The sequence below is a fragment of the Coenobita brevimanus genome, chromosome 1 (genome assembly GCF_032717465.1).
Source record: "Coenobita brevimanus isolate Jiangsu-jjx chromosome 1, ASM3271746v2, whole genome shotgun sequence".
NCBI lineage: Eukaryota > Metazoa > Arthropoda > Malacostraca > Decapoda > Coenobitidae > Coenobita > Coenobita brevimanus.
Window position 1 is genome coordinate 58,852,954 of NC_136954.1, and position 19,497 is coordinate 58,872,450.

Consider the following 19,497-nt stretch of genomic DNA (forward strand, 5'->3'; position numbering starts at 1 on the left):
CCTCACTCTCTTTGGTGGGAGCAAGGGTTGATGTGATGACAATGAATATTTTACTGTTATATCATCGAAATTGATCAGTTTGAGGTATTAACCCTTTCATATTGAAGAAATTGTTTTATTTCCTGGCTAATGCCACACAGGGATATTAAGCTTCACTCACTCGATGTAGTGCTGCTCTCAGGTGCCTACCTTTTCTTCCCTTCCTTCCTTCTTGCCATCCTTCCTCTTCTGTCTTTCTTTCCTTCATTTGTTCCTCTTCCTTCTGTTTATGGGTGACTCTACACTGAGTGACATGCTAAATGGTTTCCTGTACACCAGGAAACCATTTACTTCACTGGGTGGTAACCATATAGCCAGATTATGGGACCTGGTGGTTAAGTGGGCAGTTAAGGTACTCCAGTGAGATTGAGCCTGTGCAGGTTTATATCCAACGGATGGTTGAGGTTTATTGCTCATGTAATGCCACTCAGGGATGAGTGAGGCTGGTCACTCTCATATTAAATGTCAGGACCAACTTGCCTGGCCCTGGGCTTCTATGCTCCTCATGGGACAACACTAGATTAGATGATTAAAGGATAGATGGAGAAACACTTTGACCTGAGAAGATTAATATTGTTTAATATATCACTTTGAATGGAATAATACAAGTTGAATTTATTGATGACCTTAAATAAAGATTTGACATGGATATTTTTTATCTGGTACCTGTTTAAAACGTTAGAGATGTTTGCCATCCACCCATCCATCCATCATCCAGTCCTACGTTTCCCCATGAGGAGTGTAGGAGCTCAGGGCTAGGCAAGTTGGTCCTGACATTGAAGATGAGAGTGACCAGCTTCACTTATCTCTGATGGCATAACATGAGCAATAAACCCCAACCTCCCCTTGGATATAAACCTTCACCAGCTCAGTCCAACTAGAGCACCGAAATTACCCACTAAACCACCAGGCACCATGATTTGGTTGTATGGTTAACACCCAGCATAGTAAATGGTTTCCTGGTGTACAAGAAGCCATTTGGCTTGTCACTTAGTGCGGAGTCACCCATAGGCAGAAGGAAGAGGAAAGAATGAAGGAAAGAAAGGCAGAAGATGGAGTGTAAAGTCACCCTTAGGCAGAAGGATGAGGAAAGAATGAAGTAAAGAGAGACAGAAGAGGAAGGAAGAAGTTTATTTCTTACAAGAACAGTACAGTAATACTGTAATTTGTGTTTATCTTTCAGGTGTGAAGGATGTGACATTTTTTGCAGCTGCGGCATGTGAGCTGGCCGGTCACGTTCCAGTTTACTGTGAGTGTTATGGCCACCACTAATATAATACCTGTCTTCCTATGCTCATCCATCACTGAGCCAGTATAATTTACTCCCATATTTATGTAGGGGATAAGCGGTGCACTCAATGTGGTAAAGTCGTTCATTCTTTCCTCTTCCTTCTGCCTGTGGGGGACTCCACCCTGAGTGACAAGCCAAATGGTTTCCTATACACCAGGAAACCATTTAGTATGCTGGGTGGTATCCATATAACCAAGTTTTGGCGTCTGGTGTTTTTGTGGGTAACTACGGCCCTCCAATCGGATTGAGCCGATGATGGTTTATCTCCAAGAGGTGATTGGAGTTTATTGCTCACATAATGCCACTCAGGGATGATTGAGGCTTGTCACTCTCAACTTAAAAGTCAGGACCAACTTGCCTAGCCCCGGGCTTCTACGCTTCTTATGGGGCAACTTAGGATTGGATGATGGATAGATGGTTGGATGGATTTATGTAAGGAAGGTATATGGAAGAATTATATAGAGAAAGGAAGGGAGATATCATAAGTCCTAGTGAGTGATGAACAGGGTGGCTTTAGGAGTGGCAGAGGATGTGTGGATCAAATATTTGCAGTGAGACATAGTGGAGCAGGCTTGTGACATGGACTATAAGGTGTTTATGGCATTTGTGGATCTGGAAAAAGCATACGACAAAGTAGACAGAGAAGGATTGTTGAAGGCTTTCCACATGTACAGTGTAGATGGTAAGCTGTTAGGTGCTGTCAAGAGTTTTTATGATGGTAGTGAGGCACTTGTAAGGGTAAATGGGCATGTAAGTTAATGGTTCACAATCATTGTGGGCATGCCTCAAGGTTGTGTGGTTTCCCCTTGGTTGTTCAATGTATATATGGATGGGATGATGAGAGTTCAGTTTATATATGGATGGGGTGATGAGGAGTAATGGTTGGCTGAAGAGTCACACTATCGTGACCATGAAATAGGATACAAAAACCCAAATCTTATTTGTCTGCCAGTGTGAGATTTTGTATCCCATGAGCAATGGTGAGAGGGATGGCATTGGTAATGAATGGTGATGGATGGAATATCTCAAATTTGTTGTATGCTGTTGATGCAGTGCTACTTGCAAATACTGGACAAGAGCTTGGTAGACTGGAGCAGAGTTTTGCCGATGTCTGTGAGCGTCATGCCTTGAGAGTAAATGTAGAAAATAGTAATTGAGAGAGAAGGTGACTTCCAGTGTGATGTTACAGTGAATGGAGAGGGACTGGAATTGGTGAAAGAGTTCCAATACCTGGGTACAGGAATAGAAAGGAGAGGAAAATGTGCAAAAGAAGTGGAAAATAGAGTGACACAAGGAAGGAAGGTAGCTGCCTTAATAAGAAACAGAGGCTTGAGTGTTGCAGCTGTGTGAGGCTTAGGTGGAGGAGTATTAGTGCCAACTTTAACATATGGATGTAAAACTATGGTGTGGCATGAAAATGAAAAGTCAGGAGTGAGATTAGTGGAGATGGGACTGCTGAAGAATGTATATGGAGTACAGAGAGTGGATAGGATACAAAATAATGTGATTCATGAAAGAGGCGGAGTGAGGAAGTCTGTGGACACCAGAATCGAAGAGAGTGTACTGAGGTGGTATAGTCGTGTGGAGAAAATGGATAACAATAGAGTGATGAAAAAATTTATGTCTGTGTGATTTGAAGGAGGGAGGAGGTGAGGTAGACCAAGGAAGTGGAGGGATATGGTGGGTAAGTGTTTGAGGAAGAGAGGTATGGAAGTCGGTGAGGCTAGCGGACTGACAAGAGATCGAGCTGGCTGGATGAATGTTTTGAGAATCAGGAATTTGGCACCCCATTTTAACGTGACAGCATTCAGATTGACTCTATCGAATACATTTATGTGAAGCTACAGAATGTGGTGAAAATTTTTTGACATATCAGACAGATTCAGGATTCTGGGGGCTTGATTGATGAGTGAATGTAAGCATGGCCCATTAGAGTGGGCAAATTTGGGCTGTCTAGACATTGCTTCTCCTCGCCCTGCCTGAGGGTCAGAAAGGAGGTTCTGATGATGATGATGATGATTTCCTTTTAGTTAGTCCCCAAATTTAGCATTCGTACTGATATACAGTATTGTAGTGAAGTACCATACGTAGAGAATGAAACCTGATTCCTTAATTACCATACAATAGAGTTAATTCCATTAGTTTCAAGTGTTCTGAATGACTGCAGTCCTTGTTGATGAGAAATACAGTAATGTTCATTCATTTGTTCATTCATCACCTAATCCAGTGTTACCCCATGAAGAGTAGGAGTCTGGGGCTAGGCAGGGTGTTCCTGACAGTTAAGATGAGAGTGACCAGCCTCACTCATCCCTGAGTAGCATTATTTGAGCAGTAAACACCAACCATCTCTTGGATATAAACCTGCATCGGCACAATCCGATTGGTGTGCCTTAACCCCAAAAAGATGGGCATCGGAATGTTTTTACATCGCTCAGGACCAGCATAATCGACGATGTGGTGGGGGGCATGTGGGGGAGGGGGTGGTGGGGGTGCAGGGGGTTGTGGGGGGGTGGGGGTGATGGGTGGAGGGGTTGGGGTTTGGGGGTGAGGTTGTGGGGTAAGGGGTAGGGGTGAAGGGTTGTGGGAGGGCAGTAGGGGGGTGGGGGCAGTGGGATGGTTTCAGCTGTGGGTGTGGTGGTAGGGGGGTGGGTGGAAGTGACCCCATATGCAGACACCCATCTTTTTGGCCTTGGTACCCTCAGACAGCATACGCAGACATCCATCTTTTAGGGGTTAATGGACTGGTTGACAGTTGTGTACAAGTTGCATAAAGTAATAAAATCGTCACTTGTAATCATCAGACTATTATTATTTTTTCTCTCCAATTTAATATTTATGAAAATAATAGTCAGAGTTGGAGATTATATTACCTCGTGCGAAACATGCACCCTCTCTATGACATCACAACCCATACCAAGGCCATAGCTGACCGCCACCCACAGCAATGTCTCGGAATCATACGTCAGTACAGGTAAGATTTCTATGATATTCAGCCGTTATTATCATGCTAGGTATGTAAGACAGTGTGATAGCTCTGTTAAAGATGAAGCATGCTGTGCTTGTGCTTTGGTGAAGAGTTCTTTTTTGGTTTTAGAGAGGCTGGTAATGATGGTGAACCTTGCCACAAGGTACCTGTAGGACAGCTCGGTGGCACAGAGATTAGATTTAATAAAGTTCCTGTAATGAAGTGATTTATGAACTGAATCAGCATAAGTATTGCTAGGTCCTGACTCCAGGGGCATATAGTCTTGAAACTGGGCAGTAATATGTGGGGAAGATGTCACAGAAACTGAAATATTTCACAGTTTTTTCCTCCTCGATAGGCCTGACCGTGGACAACTAGATCTCTGTGTAGTATTTGGCTATCAGATATCTTGGTTTTATGTACTGGTGAAGTTTGAACATCTTTTTGGTAACAGCCAGGCTGATCTGGAGAAAAAAAATTTCACATCCCTACCAGTGACGTAAGCCATAATTAGGGTTGGTTTTGCTTGACAGGTGACTGTTAGGTTAAGCTATATATGTTAGGCTATTATAATTTTTATCACATATAGGTCCATACACACCTAATTATCGGAAGTCCAGTCAAAAATTGTGTTTAATTTGACTATTAATAAAAATTCTGGATTCAGAGCAAAAACTTGCTAAAGTTTGTGGAAGTGTTTCACCTCTAGCTTGATAGCTCACCTTGACAGACTTCTGTTTTATTTAAATATTGATGTACAATGCAAATACTGTACATTTATTTGTGCTTTAAAGCTGTATTTATGCAAAATGGAAGTCTGTCTATGCATGTTGATGTTCTGAAGGATAAATATCTGCCAACTTTAGCATATTTTAGGTGTGAAACCTTATTTTTTATTAATAGTCATATTAGGCACAAATTTTTGACCGGATTTCAGTGTGCATGAACCTAAATGGTGATAAAAATTACATACTGTACAGTATTCCATTTAAAAGTGCCGATTTGCTAAATGACAGCCAATTTGGTATTTCCTCACACCACCTGACAACAGTAGGAGTTGCCCTTTGTGGTGGGGTACTCCTGATGCGCAGCTTGCCACCACAGCTTGCTTGTTTTCATGTCTCTTTTAACAGAGATGAATCTTTTTTTTCTGGTGCAATTCTACTTGTGTTCTTGCACAGTGGAACAAAGCACCAATGATGGTTATTTTTCTGACATGGCCATGATGAAACATAGCTTGGCTAATCAGCAGAACCACAGTCACAGCTTAGTTGGGGATCAGTCTTGTTTTTTCTCCAGGCTTGGCGGGTTTATGACATCACGGCCACTCAAGACTCGCACTGCCATCAGCTTCTTTTTGTACAACTTTGAAGGCTTATATATCCAAATTTTTACTTTGGTTTTTCGAATTAACTACAGTATATCGTAGGATAATTCAGCACATATATGACTCAAATAAATTCATCATCATCATCATCATCATTCAATCCAGTGTTGCCCCATGAGGAGCGCAGGACCCTGGGGCTAGGCAAGTTGGTCCTGACATTTAAGGTGAGAGTGACCAGCTTCACTCATCCCTGAATGACATTACATGAGCAATAAACCCCAACCATCCCTTGGATATAAACCTGCACTGGCTCAAGCCGATTGGAGCCCCATAATTACCCACTAAACCGCCAGGCGCCATTATTTGGTTATATGGTTGCCACCCAGTGTCGTAAATCGTTTCCTGGTGTACAGGAAACCATTTGGCATGTCACTAAATGTAGAGTCACCTGTAGACAGAAGGAAGAGGAAAGAATGAAGGAAAGAAAGACAGAAGAGGAAGGATGGAAAGAATGAGGGAAGAAAGGGAAGGGCAGTCACCTGAGAGCAGCATTACATCGAGTGAGTAATGTCCATCCATCCATCGTCCAATCTTACATTGCCCCATGAGGAGCATAGGAGCCCGGGGCTAGGCAAGTTGGTCCTGACATTTAAGATGAGAGTGACCAGCCTCACTCTTCCCTCAATGGCATTACATGAGCAATAAACCCCAACCACCCCTTCACCGGCTTAATCTGTTTGGAGCTCTGTAATTACCCACTAAACCACCAGGCACCATAATTTGGTTATATGGTTACCACCCAGCATAGTAAATGGTTTCCTGGTGTACAGGAAACCATTTGGCTTGTCACTCAGAGTAGTCACCCATAGGCAAAAGGAAGAGGAAAGAATGAAGGAAAGAAAGACAGAAGAAGGAGTGTGAAGTCACCCATAGACAGAAGGATGGGATTGAAAGACAAAAGAGGATGGAAGGAAAGAAGGATGGAGGAAAGGAAAGGGCAGAAACCCAAGAGCAGCAGTACATCGAGTGAGTGGATGGTGAGTGCCCCCACCTACCAAATTATTATTATTATTATTATTATTATTATTACTGTTATTATTATTATTTTCATGATGACGATGATGATTATTATTATTGTTGTTATATTTATTAGTATTATTTTCATTATTATTATTATTATTATTATTATTGTTATTTTATTATTATTATTATTATTATTATTGTTATTTTCATTATTATTATTATTATTATTACTTCATTAATTTCAAGTGTTTTAAAGAGGCTGAACTCAGTGGTAATGAGAAATCACTTGTGTCTCTTGATAATAAGTTAGAAAAGAATGTTTAAATGGTATGGTTGTATGGATATAGACAGGGTGGTAGAACTGTAGTAGTATAGGTATACCGCAGGTTAATGGTGCAATTGATTAAGTAAAAACCCATCATTAAGTGGAGTATCGTATCTTGGGGTGGATTTAACATGTAAAAACCCATCGTTAGGTGGGGTATTGTATCTCAGGGCAGATTTAACATGTAAAGTATAGGGATGCATTTTTGAGCCTTGGGTTTCCCCCCAGTGAAGTCCTATACCCACCCGAATGATTCCAAAAACAACTTTAAGGCCAATCTAAATGGCCTAACAGCTGTAATAGAAGCTAACCTATGCCTAACACCTGTAAATAAGTCACTAAAACCAACAAATAAAATCTGAAAATTGTCAAATTTAAGTCTGGAAAAAATCAAGCTTAGTAAACAGTACCTGAAAATGACAATGTTCACCCCACCTGTGGCTAAAACACATTAATCTAAGTCTAAAAATAGTTTATAAATCATCCAAAACACAATTTTAGTATAAATTTCTTCAAAATCCGTAAAAGAAAATAATAATAATCAAAACCCATTGGTAAACTGGGGTTTGGCCATTATTGAGGTATACCTGTAGTTGTAGCAGTAGTAGTAGTAGATGTATGGTAGCAGCCATGAATTCATTTGAAACGTGAATTTCGAAGAGTATAGGCTGAAGTTGCCCCATTCCAGTAGTATACTGTCTCCCCAATTTTGGAGGATAGATTGAGGGTTGTTTGTATAACTTGGCACTGTACTCTTCGTTCCAACTGTGTCGATGCCACTGCATGAAGGCATCTTTCTCAATTACCAGATAGGGCAGTGAAAGGGTACTGGTATATATGAATGAGTTTGAAGGTGAGAGCAAGTATTTTGAACCACGAATTAATGCAATACAAGGGTACTTCATGCAGGAGCTTCAGGGTCCTTCGAGTAATGCTCTTGGTGTGTTGTGTGAGGGTTATTTTGTATTGTGTAATAGGTGGGGGTGCTCACAATCCACTCACTCCATGTAGTACTGCTTTGGGTGTCTGCTCTTTCCTTTCTTCCTTCCATCCTCTTCTGTCTTTCTTTCCTTCATTCTTCCCTCTTCCTTCTGCCTATGGGCAGACATGGGGTAGTTGTAATCTGTAATCGTAATTGATTGTAATCAATTACTGTACAGACTTTTGTGTAATCGTAATCATAATCGATTACTTAGGCATTTTTTCAAAGTAATCATAATCGTAATTGAGTACTCTCATATTGTAATTGTAATCACAGTTACTTTTACGATTACAAGGCTCTGGATAATTTATTCTTCCGCAAATACTCGTCAAGAATAAAATACTGTAGTTCAGTGTCAAGCAGTCAAATATACACCATAAAAGTTCATAAGTACAGTAATGTGAAAACAAAAGTGAATTGTAGGTTATCACATAGAAGCTTCCATATAATATGGTACCGAAGCTAGAATAATATCACCTGGGAAGATCTCAGTTGGTAGAAAAGTTAATAGAATGAAAGGGTCAAGGACAAAGTGAAGAAAAGTCTCACTGCTTGAATTTTTAAAACACATTTGTATTGCAAATTGGCAAAAAAATAAAGGAACAACTTACTGGACATAGCACTGTACAGTATATTTTTATCCAAAGTAACAGTCGCCATAGGTTCTGCAGAGCTTAACCCTATGTTCTTCCGTACGCAGCCAATTCTTATTAAAATGATTTACATATAACATATATATATATATATATATATATATCCCTAGAAAATATCAGGTTTATATTACTGGACGATGTTTTTGCTTTTAAAAACTAACTTCAGCTATTTACTTAACCCCTAGGCACCAGGCATGGTTAGACCTATCCACATCCCAGAACCGGTTTATTTTCAGGAAAATCGATTTTCCCCACATTACAAATCAATCACAAATGACAAAAAAACACATAAAAAGCATGTACTTACTCCCTGTTGGCGATTTGGTGGTGGTGGTGTGGTGTGAGGGAGAAGGTGCGTGGCGGCTGGGCAAAGCATGTTCAAGGTCGCAGTGGTGTGTTGGCGTTGGTGGTGGAGGGAAGGGGGATGATATCTCGCGCCAAAATAAGTGTTGAGTGTGTCTTTGTTTCTCTCACTAATTCACAATACCGTATGAACACAATATTACAACTAAAATAGCAAAAAAACAAAAGAAAGTAACTAATGAAGATCGGCTTATTTTATGTTTTCCATGAGTAGAACCTCTTTGGTCTGGACCCCTTTAATCCGGATTTCTGTTAATTTGGACAAAATTTAAAACTAATAAGCTCCAAAAATATGTTGAAAGTAATTCTAAAGTCATTTTCAGTATTGGCGCGGAAAGCGATTGTCATTCGTTTAGTCTCGGATCATGCTAAGTCGCAAGATGGGCGCCTGTTTAAACACACGCTAGCATTCGTTCCATCAGCTAGTTCACCAACCATTTATATTTTTACGCTGTATTTCAAAAGTTAATCCTCCTTACCATGCCCCTTAATGCAAGTGTAGCTTCTGCAATGAATAAAGGTGTTAAAAGGAGGAGTTTGCTTACACAAAAATGGGTCAGAATATTCTGCAGTGTTTAATGATTACTGTAGGTTATTTTTTGTACTTAAATGTGCTTTACTTGTACATCAAACATTAGCTTCTTGCCCATGTGTGCGTTATCAGTGTGCCAAAGATGACAATGTATTTTTTGCCTACATAAGTTTTATTTTTATTCCAAATATTACTGTTAATTAATTCATTTATTTTTTTGCCTACATGGGCCTTAGTCGCTTTCTACAGTTTAAAATGTAGGCTAGTTTCTTGTCATGGCCTTACCTGTAAATTATGCAATACAAAACTATCGTACATGATTAGTTTGGTTATTTTAGTTTCCTTTCATCTTTTGCAGTTACGTAGGGTTGACATATGCCACATATGTTAATAAATAACAAACATACCATATGTTGATAGTTTTTGGTATGAACTGGAGATTACCCTGATGGTCTGGACAATCTGCTAATTCGGACAACCCTTCCCCCCATATAGTCCGAATGAGAAAGGTTCTACTGTACTTATTTCCTAACAAACTTATGTCTGTTTAGGTATTCACAATTATTTATGCATTATTTACACATTATTTGACTGTTTTTAGTACTTCTTGACAGTGTGATGCTCCCTAAAGGCTGGCTGTGGTCAGTACAAGTGTACTCAAGCACCCATACACTCTCCCCCACACCCCTCATGGCCCCCTGGCAGCCCTCCCCACCACCCCACCCCTCCTGACCCCTACCCGTACCCTGAACCAGTATCAGATGGTTCCAAGGCCACACCCTCCCTACCCCAGCCTCCCACTACCCTCCACCACAGTAATCATGATTACTTCTTATGTAATCATAATCAATTACTCTTACTTTTACTGTAATCATAATCGTAATCGTCATTTGAAGTTTGCAAAGTAATCATAATCATAATCGATTACAATACCCCTGTAATCGCCCCACGCCTGCCTATGGGTTACTTTACACCCCCTCTTCTGTCATTCTTTCCTTCATTCTTTCTCTTCCTTCTGCCTGTGGATGACTCTACACAGAGTGACAAGCCAAATGGTTTCCTGTACAGGAAACCATTTACTATGCTGGGTGGTAACCATATAACGAAATATTTGGCACCTGGTGGTTTAGTGAGTAATTAAGGTGCTCCAGTCAGAATTAGCTTGTGTAAGTCTATATCCAAGGAGTGGTTAGGGTTTATTGCTTACATAATGCCACTCAGGGATGAATGAAGCTGGTCACTCTCATCTTAAATATCAGGACCAGCTTGCCTAGCCCAGGGCTCCTCCCCTTCTAATGGGGCAACATAGAATTGGCTGATGGATGAATGGATGTGAAGTAAGAGTGGTATGGTGTGTGGTTTGCCATGGTGTGGCTTCACTCATCACTAAAGTCTGGGAGTGTTTACCAAGTTGTGATATACAGGAAATGAGCTAAGCTTGTGGGGTCCCATCTGCATGTCTCAGTTGGTCAAACTTTGCTTTAAACTCGTTTAAGTTTTTGAACTGGACGATCTCTTTGTCCAGGCTGTTCCACAGGTCAGTGCATCTGTGTGGAAAACTGTATTTCTTGATATCTTTCAAGCAACTTGTCTTTTTCAATCTCTTTCCATGTCCTCTTGTTTTTCCCTTATCCCATACAAACAGGTCATTTTTCAATTTCTTTCCATGTCCTCTTGTATTTCCCCTGTCCCATACAAACAGGTCATTTCTGTCAATTTAATTTACTTCCATCATGGCCCTGAACACTGCAATTACATTGCCCCTCTTTCTTCTTTCTTCTAAGGAAGGCGGCCCCAGCTTTTCCAGTTTTTCCTTTGTACGATAGGCCTAGATCTGTCAGGCTAGAGACCATCTTGGTTGCTGTTCTTTGTATTCTCTTAATGTTATTTATACCAGTTATCTTTCTTTTTATGTGGAGTCCACACCTCTGCCGCATATTCTAACCTTGGATGGATTAGAGCCACTAAATTTTTTCATCATATCCTCGTCCATGTATTGAAATGCCACTTTTAAGTTTGTCATATGTCACAGACAATCTTTTATGTGTTTTTTAGGTGGCAAATTATCCTGGACCCACACTCCCAGGTCCTTCTCTACTCTCACTTTTGTGATTGGCTCCTTTCCCATTGAATAATTCAGTGATGGCCTCGTAGTTCTTTTACCCATTTCCAGTAGTTTGCATTTTTTATCATTGAATCTCATTTCCCGTACCCAGCTCTGATTGTAAATCCTGTCCAGATCTCCCTGCAGCATTTTGCAGTCCTCTTCCATTTCAGCTTTCCTCATGATTATTGCTATCTATCTATTGCCAGACACCTCAATCCCATTCGGGGTGGCCACAAACAAATCGCCTCCACGTCGCCCTGTCCCCTGCCATTTCACTGCCCTGCTCCCAACTCACACCCCTCTCTCTCATATACCTCTCCACCCCATCCCTCCATCTAATCCTCGGCCTCCCCTTCCCTCTCCTCCCCTCCACCTCACTCACATACACTCTCTTCGTCAGTCTTTCACCCTCCATCCTCTCCACATGGCCAAACCACCTCAGTATATTCCTCCTAACACTTCCTATCACATCCACATCCACACCACGACGCTCCTTTATATCCTCATTTGTCAGCCTGTCTATCCATGTGACTCCACAGGCTCCTCTTAAATAACTCATTTCCACAGCTCTCACTCTTGATGTGTCCTTCCAACAACGTCCAAGCTTCACTTCCATGTGTTAGAGTTGGTATCCCGATACTGTCATGTAGTAACTTTTTCACTTCCATGCTCACTTCCCTGTTTCTTATCACTGCTTTCAAAGAACCAGCAACCTTTCTTCCCTGGTGTACCCTTTCAAGCACTTCACCCTCCAAACCTCCATCCTTACTCATCACATTACCCAAGTACTTAAACGTACTCACATTTTCTAATTTTTCACCATTCAACCTCGCTGTACATTCACTGACTTCACCTCTCTCAAAGACCATCACTTTACTCTTCCCTACATTCACCATTATTGCATCGTCTGCAAACATGCTTCCATAACTGTTCATTCCATCCACTGTATTGTTTATTAGATCAGGAACATTATGGGCGCCAGCACTGAGTCCTGCGGGACTCCGTTTATTACTTCCCTTCACCCTGACATCCTGTCCTTCATTACTGTCCTCATTTGTCTGTCTGTCATGAAGTCTTTTATATGTTCCAAGAGGTTCCCCTTTAGTCTGCCTGTGTGCTGCAATTTCCACATTAATCGCATATGGGGTACATTGTCAAAGACTTTCTCCATATCTAGGTATACACAGTCCACCCAACTATCTCTCTTCTGTAGCATGTCAGTCTCCTTTGAGTAGAAGCTCAACAAGTGAGATACACAGTCTTCCATTCCTGAATCCAAACTGACTTTCTACTAAAATCCCAATCTCCTCCAGATATTTTATCTATCTGTCTTTCAAGATTCTCTCGCACAATTTTGTGACCATGCTGGTCAGGGCACTGGTCTATAATTTGGGGGTTCTTCCTTGTTCCCTTTGTTGTAAATTGGTACCAAATTGATTCTCTTCCATTCCCAAGGCACTCGCTTCCAGAGAACACACAATTAAACCGTGAATCTTATCCTCCAGTTGCTCTCTGCATTCCTTTAGCATCCAATTAGAGATCCCATCAGGCCCCAGAGCCTTCCTTGCATCTTGGGTTTCCAGTAATTTATACACTTCCTGCACTCCCACTTTTATATTTTTTAGCACTGCACGTCTAGTCACTCCCTCCCCCTCCACAAAATCACTTATGTGAAAACCAATTGGGAACTTTTGTTCATTATTTCAGCTTGCATTACTGCATCTTTGTAGACCTTTTTATTTTCAGTTTATTAATTTCTTCCTCGTGTTTCAATTTGCCACTGACAGACCTATAAAACAAGTTAGGCCCCCCATACATTTGTCAGTTATACCTCTTTAAAAATTTCTTTCTTCCTCTCTATGGATTATTGTATATTCATTTCTAGTTCTTTTGAATTCTTCTTTTGTTCTCTTGTTACCTCTCTTTCTCCATTTCTTCCTTGCCAGATCCCTTTTTCGTTTTGCTATCATATACCTTTTGTTGAACCAATCCTTTTTACAGCTCTCTCTTCCACTTACTTTTGGCACATTCTTTTCCACTGTGAAGTTGTATATGCCTAGAAAGACATCCCACATCTTTTGCGTCTCTCATGTTTCCCTGAATTCGCTCCAGTTCGCTTCTTCGAGAAATTTCCTCAGTCGTGTAAAGTTTGCTTTCCCAAAGTTGTATATCTTCCATGCCTGTATAGCTCATCTCTTGGTGCCACGTTCCCTTCCATCATTTGGAACTCAGTCACAGGTATGGGCAGTAATTAGGGAATTATAGGACTGGACATCAAAACAGGAGGAGGAGATAAAGGAGTTGAAAAATGGGTTAGAGAGCATCTGCTCACGCAGTTTTAGCCAAGAGAGAAAGGCATCAGAATTAAAAGCGAGCAATGACTCAGCCACACGTGAAATAAAAGAGCTGAAACGGGAAGATAAGAGGCTGGAAGAGGAAAGGGACAAGATGAAATGTAAGCCTGAATAACGTGAATAAAAAACTAGGATGCACGATGGACATATCAAGGAAATCAGAAAACACAAAGGGTGTAAGAAAATTCAAGAGGAAGAAAAAAATGAGTCTTAAGGAGATTTTAGAACAACAAAGAAAGGAAAACCAGGAAAAGGTGGAGAAGGAAGTGGTTAAGGCACTGAAAAGTAGAGAATCTCAGGTCAGGGATGTAGCAGATAAGAAAAAAGTGTGGTAATTTCAGGATTGAAAGAAAAACCCATGTTAGTTTGTGGTAGGTGGGGGCACTCACCATCCACTCACTCGATGTAGTGCTGCTGTTGGGTGTCTGCCCTTCCTCTCCTCCATCCTTCTTTCCTTCCATCCTCTTCTGTCTTCCTTTCCTTCATTCTTTCCTTGTCCTTCTGCCTACAGGTAACTTTACACTCTCTCTTCTGTCTTTCTTTCCATCATTCTTTCCTCTTCCTTCTGCCTGTGGGTGACTCTACACTGAGTGACAAGCCAAATGGTTTCCTGTACACAAGGAAACCATTTACTACGCTGGGTGGTAACCATACAACCAAATTTTGGCGCCTGGTGGTTTAGTGGGTAATTATTGCGCTCCAATCGAATTGAGCCGGTGAAGGTTTATATCCAAGGGATGGTTGGGGTTGATTGCTCATGTAATGCCACTCAGGGATGAGTGAGGCTGGTCACTCTCATCTTAAATGTCGGGATCAACTGCCTAGCCCCGGGCTCCTATGCTTCTCATGGGGCAATGTAGGACTGGATGATGGATGGATGGATGAAGATCAGTAAGGGAAAGAGAAGAACTGGGAAGGGGAAAGGAGTGTCACGGGAGGATTTGAATTTAGGAAATAAAATGCTTGATATTACTCAAAAGTAAAGACAAAGAATTGACTTGTGAAAATCAAATAGTGAGTTTTACTTTATGTGGCTTACTTCGCCAGTTCTCTAAAGATGAGAATTTTATAAACTTTCCCAACAGTACACTGCAGAGACTAATCTACTCACGAATGCTAATTGTTAGTACTGTTAGCCTCTGAGAAAGTATTCTTACCCCCTGACAATCAATAACTAATACTAATAATGGACAGGTCCTTGCTGGTGCTTAACTCTTAGCTCGCACAACTGATTTAAGTTTTAATATGGAAGAACTGGCTTAAATACTAATTGTGAATAATGCAAGGAACTTGGGCAAACTAGGAGCAGCAGACTAAAGTAAGCTCAATGTGGAGAAATGAAACACCATTAACACAGTTAAATGAGCTCAGAGAGAAGAACTGTAAATTTATTGATTATAATAAAATAAATTTACGTTACATGAATTTCAAAATGAATTCAAAAGGGGAATTCACGGTCACAGGGGGACTCGTGAATTCAAATAACAAAGGAAATACACTCACTCACTCATTCAAAAGCTAATCAGACTTAAGCCTAGAAAAAGATTGGAAATATTGGTCAGTGGAGGGAACGGAGCTGAAGCTACGAAAGACTGGGCGTCTGTCTGTTGAACACCAGGCACTACTATTTGCTGCTTAGCTCACTTCGCTGATCACCGTCTAGGTGGAGATCCAGGAAATCACTGTACAACGGAGACGCTGCTCTCTACGGTGGACACAAACGATCCTACTCATGAGGTGGTCCAAAGCTGACACTTAACAAAGCTGGGTATGGGAGTGAGAGCGGGCATGTTTGTCGGAAGTGGGTGTGGCCTAACTTCAATGGTCAACGGAGAGAGGGCGAACGATATACACACACAATAAAATCACTGAGTGAAGCGCAACTGTCGCGAATAGGAACAGTCACTTTTGGAGCAGTGACGAATATTCTGAAAAACTATCCCAATCGAAGTGCATACGAGGACGGTTAAACTGAGTGATACACAGTGGGAATTCCACTAGAGTTCGTGGTTTTCTCACCCGAGTACAATGTCATGGATTTGTAGAATACACTGTCTCATGAATTCATGACAAGGAGATAGGATCAATAGTTATGGAGCGCGACAGCGAAGCTCAAAAAGAGGTTGAAGAAGTGTTTAGGCTTAGCAGATACGAGGAGGGAGGGGCACGGCCACTAAAAGTTAAGTTTTGGTCACAGGTCACGGTAGATGAGATTATTAACAAGACGTGGAAACTAGCAGTTGAGGAGGGATTCAAGGATGTTTGGATAAGAAGAGATGCAAATGAGGAAGAAAAAGCCAAAATAAAGGAGTTAGTCAAGGAAGCTAAGGGAAAAAACAGCTAGAGAACAGAGGAAGAGAAGACAGAATTCTATTAGAGAGTTATGGATCGGAAATAGAGGAAGTGGTACTGACGGAGAGAGGAAGGGAGAAGGACAGAATAAAAAACAACGTAAGAAGGTTGAGAGTGGCATGTGCTAATGTAGATGGCTTAAGCTCGGCAAGGCTAGAAATAAATGATTTTTTGAGGTAAATGAGCCAGATATTGTGTGCTTAGTAGAGACCAAGTTTAAGAGAGTATATTGATACCCATGTGGGATATGGTAAATGCAAACTATGGAGAAGAGATATAAAAGAAAAAGTGGGAGTAGGCATGATTATAGCAGTGGAGAACAGCATAAATGTGGACAATGTGGAACTGGGAGAAGGTAGGGCAGAAATGATAAACATGAAACTAAAGGGAAAGGTGGGAGACATCTCAGTAGTGCATGTCCCTCCTAAGACAAGGGCATAGAATGAGGCTGAATACCAGGAGATGTTGTCAGACATGGTTAGACACCTACAGAAAGTGATTGAGAAAGCAGCAATATGATCTTGGTGGATGATTTTAATTGTAAAGAGGTGAATTGAGAGGAGTGGGACTCAGGAGGTAGTGAAGATTCATGGGGCAATATACTGTTTAATATAGCAATGAAAAATGCAATGACCCAATGGGTCAAAGAAGAGACTCGATTTAGAGGTGATGACACATCTGCAAGACTAGAGTTACTTTTTTTTATGTTTTTTTGAGACAGTGTATGGAGGAAGAAAAAACAAAGGAAATAAAAAAAAAGTCCGTTTGCCTAAAGGCATCCTCCATTCATAAAATATTTATAACATCTGGATTTAAATAAAAGTGGATTAAATGTTTGTGGGAAGCAGCTCCCAGGAAATGAATTCCAGAGAGTAGTAGTTCTGGGGATAATTTTTTGATAAGCAGAGGTTCTGCAGTGTGGGGGAGAGAGTGTGAGTTCATGAGCGCTCCCAGCTGCCCGAGTATGTGAGGACAATATGTGAAGGGGAGGCACAATTGTAGCAAGTTCGTCAGAGCACTTACAGTGCTTACCAAAGAACCTAATGTAATTGAATCTTTGAAACACTATATCTGAAAACCATTAGTGAGAGAGAGAGACAGCTATTCTGAGAAGTGCTTCCACATCTAATAATCTGGCTGTACTGTACATGGTATATGAATGTGAGAGAGAATGGTGTATGGACGTTGAAGGGACTAGGGTACAGTATTGAGGTGGAGATGAAGTAAGTACATGTAAGGACTTTTTTTTCTCCAGGTTCCAAGAGCTGGAATGAGGTAACTGAAGCAGAGATTGTGCAGCAGATCAGTGTCATGTGTTGCCAGTACTATGAAGATGTCAAGCCAAAGGTGGCTCAGCTCTTCTCTCAACACAGTTGAAAAGACTATTGGGTGAGTAGTTATAACATTTTGCTCATATTAAGTGTTGTGGGGAAAGTGGAATGAAGTGCTTCTTGGAAATATGTCAGAAGGCATGGATGAGTGAAACTGTGCCAGTAGAGTGGGAAAAGGCTGTGATTGTACCCCTGTACCAAAATAAAGGTGAGCGAAGTGAGTGCAAGGAATATTGTGGCATAAGTCTATTGAGTTGATAAGGAAGGTGTATGGAAGAATTATTATAAAGAAAGTAAGAGAGAGGTCAGAAGTTCTAGTAAGTGACGAACAGGGTGGCTGTTGGAATGGCAGAGGATGTGTGGATCAAATATTAGCAGTGAGACATAGTGGAGAAGGCTTGTGAGAAGGACAATAAGGTGTTAATGGCATTTATGGATCTGAAAAATGCATACAACAAAGTAGACAGAGAAGGATTGTGGAAGGTTTCGCACATGTACAGTGTAGATGGTAAGCTGTTAGGTGCCGTTAAAAGTTTTTGTGATGGTAGTAAGGCATATGTAAGGGTAAATTGGCATCTAATTGAATGGTTCACAATCATTGTGGGGCATGCGACAAGGTTTCATGATGTCCCCATGGTTGTTCAATGTATATATGCAGTGCCGGTCCTAGCTTTTCTGAGGCCCTACACTGGATCTCTTTTGGAGCCCCCCCCCCCCACACACACACACACTCTTTGTTTACATTTTTCCCTCCACCCTATATATTCACCCCTCAAGTTACACCCGTATCCTGAGCAATGTAAAGTAAAAAACTTGCACTGCATAAACATTTATTCTCTGAATAAAAATAAAATAATGATATTTTGTGTGAAACTATAATTTACAAATAATTATTACTCAGATATATAAAAACAGAAATGGTCATTGCCATATAACTCCATAGTGGCAAAAAGGGTACGGCATTATATATTTTGCAAGATTATGAATTACTACCATTGGAACGAAAAATTTATTCTAAAATGCTTAATAATGGCATATTGTGGCATAGTCATGTTACTGACTAAGGGCAGCAGTCAGCGACTTAGCTGATCTCCTGCAGTGCAGCACTTAGTACTGCCATCAGAATTTAATGTTAAATCCCACTAAACAAATATCTAATTACCACTACTTTTTGTTACTTTAAAAGACTAATAAAATTTTTGCATGCAATTATTCAATATAATTGTTTATACAGTTTTCATGTATGTGAATGAATTTGGGACAGTGTGTAGGAGGAGGAAGCTGAAAGTTAATGTAAACAAAAGTAAAGTTATGGTGTTTGAGAGGAATGAAGTCACAGAGTGTGCAGTGAGATTGGATGGTGAGGATATGGAGAATGTGAGTGCATTCAAGTACTTGGGTAGTGTGATGAGTAAGGATGGAACTTTGGGGGATGAAGTACGTGAAAGGGTACAGCAGGGAAGAAAGGTTGTTGGTACACTGAAAGCAGTGATGAGAAATAGGGAGGTGAGTATGGAAGTTAAGAAGTCACTGCATGATGGTATTGTGATCCCTACCCTGACGTATGGAAGCGAGGCGTGGACCTTGCAAGAGGGGAACAAGTCAAGAGTGAGAGCAGTGGAAATGAGTTACTTGAGAGGAGCATGTGGAGTGACGTGGAGGGACAGGTTGACGAATGAAGAAGTGAAGGAACGTTGTGGGGTAGATGTGGATGTGGTTGAAAAGATTAGGAGAAATACACTGAGGTGGTTTGGACATGTGGAGAGAATGGAGAATGAAAGACTGACTAAGAGGGTGTATGTAGGTGAGGTGGAGGGAGGGAGAGGGAGAGGTAGACCGAGGATGAGGTGGAG

General features: G+C 41.0%; 1 protein-coding gene across 1 annotated transcript in view; it reads left to right on the top strand.

The window, feature by feature from the left end:
* Positions 1 to 19,497, top strand: part of LOC145396320 (GDP-D-glucose phosphorylase 1) — a 48,072-nt gene that overhangs the window by 22,961 nt on the left and 5,614 nt on the right. Inside the window, exons 7-8 of the mRNA XM_080269981.1 lie at positions 1,223 to 1,288; positions 17,569 to 17,702. Coding sequence (XP_080126107.1) covers positions 1,223 to 1,288; positions 17,569 to 17,690 — 188 coding nt within the window. The 3' untranslated portion in view covers positions 17,691 to 17,702. The remainder of the gene's footprint in view (positions 1 to 1,222; positions 1,289 to 17,568; positions 17,703 to 19,497) is intronic.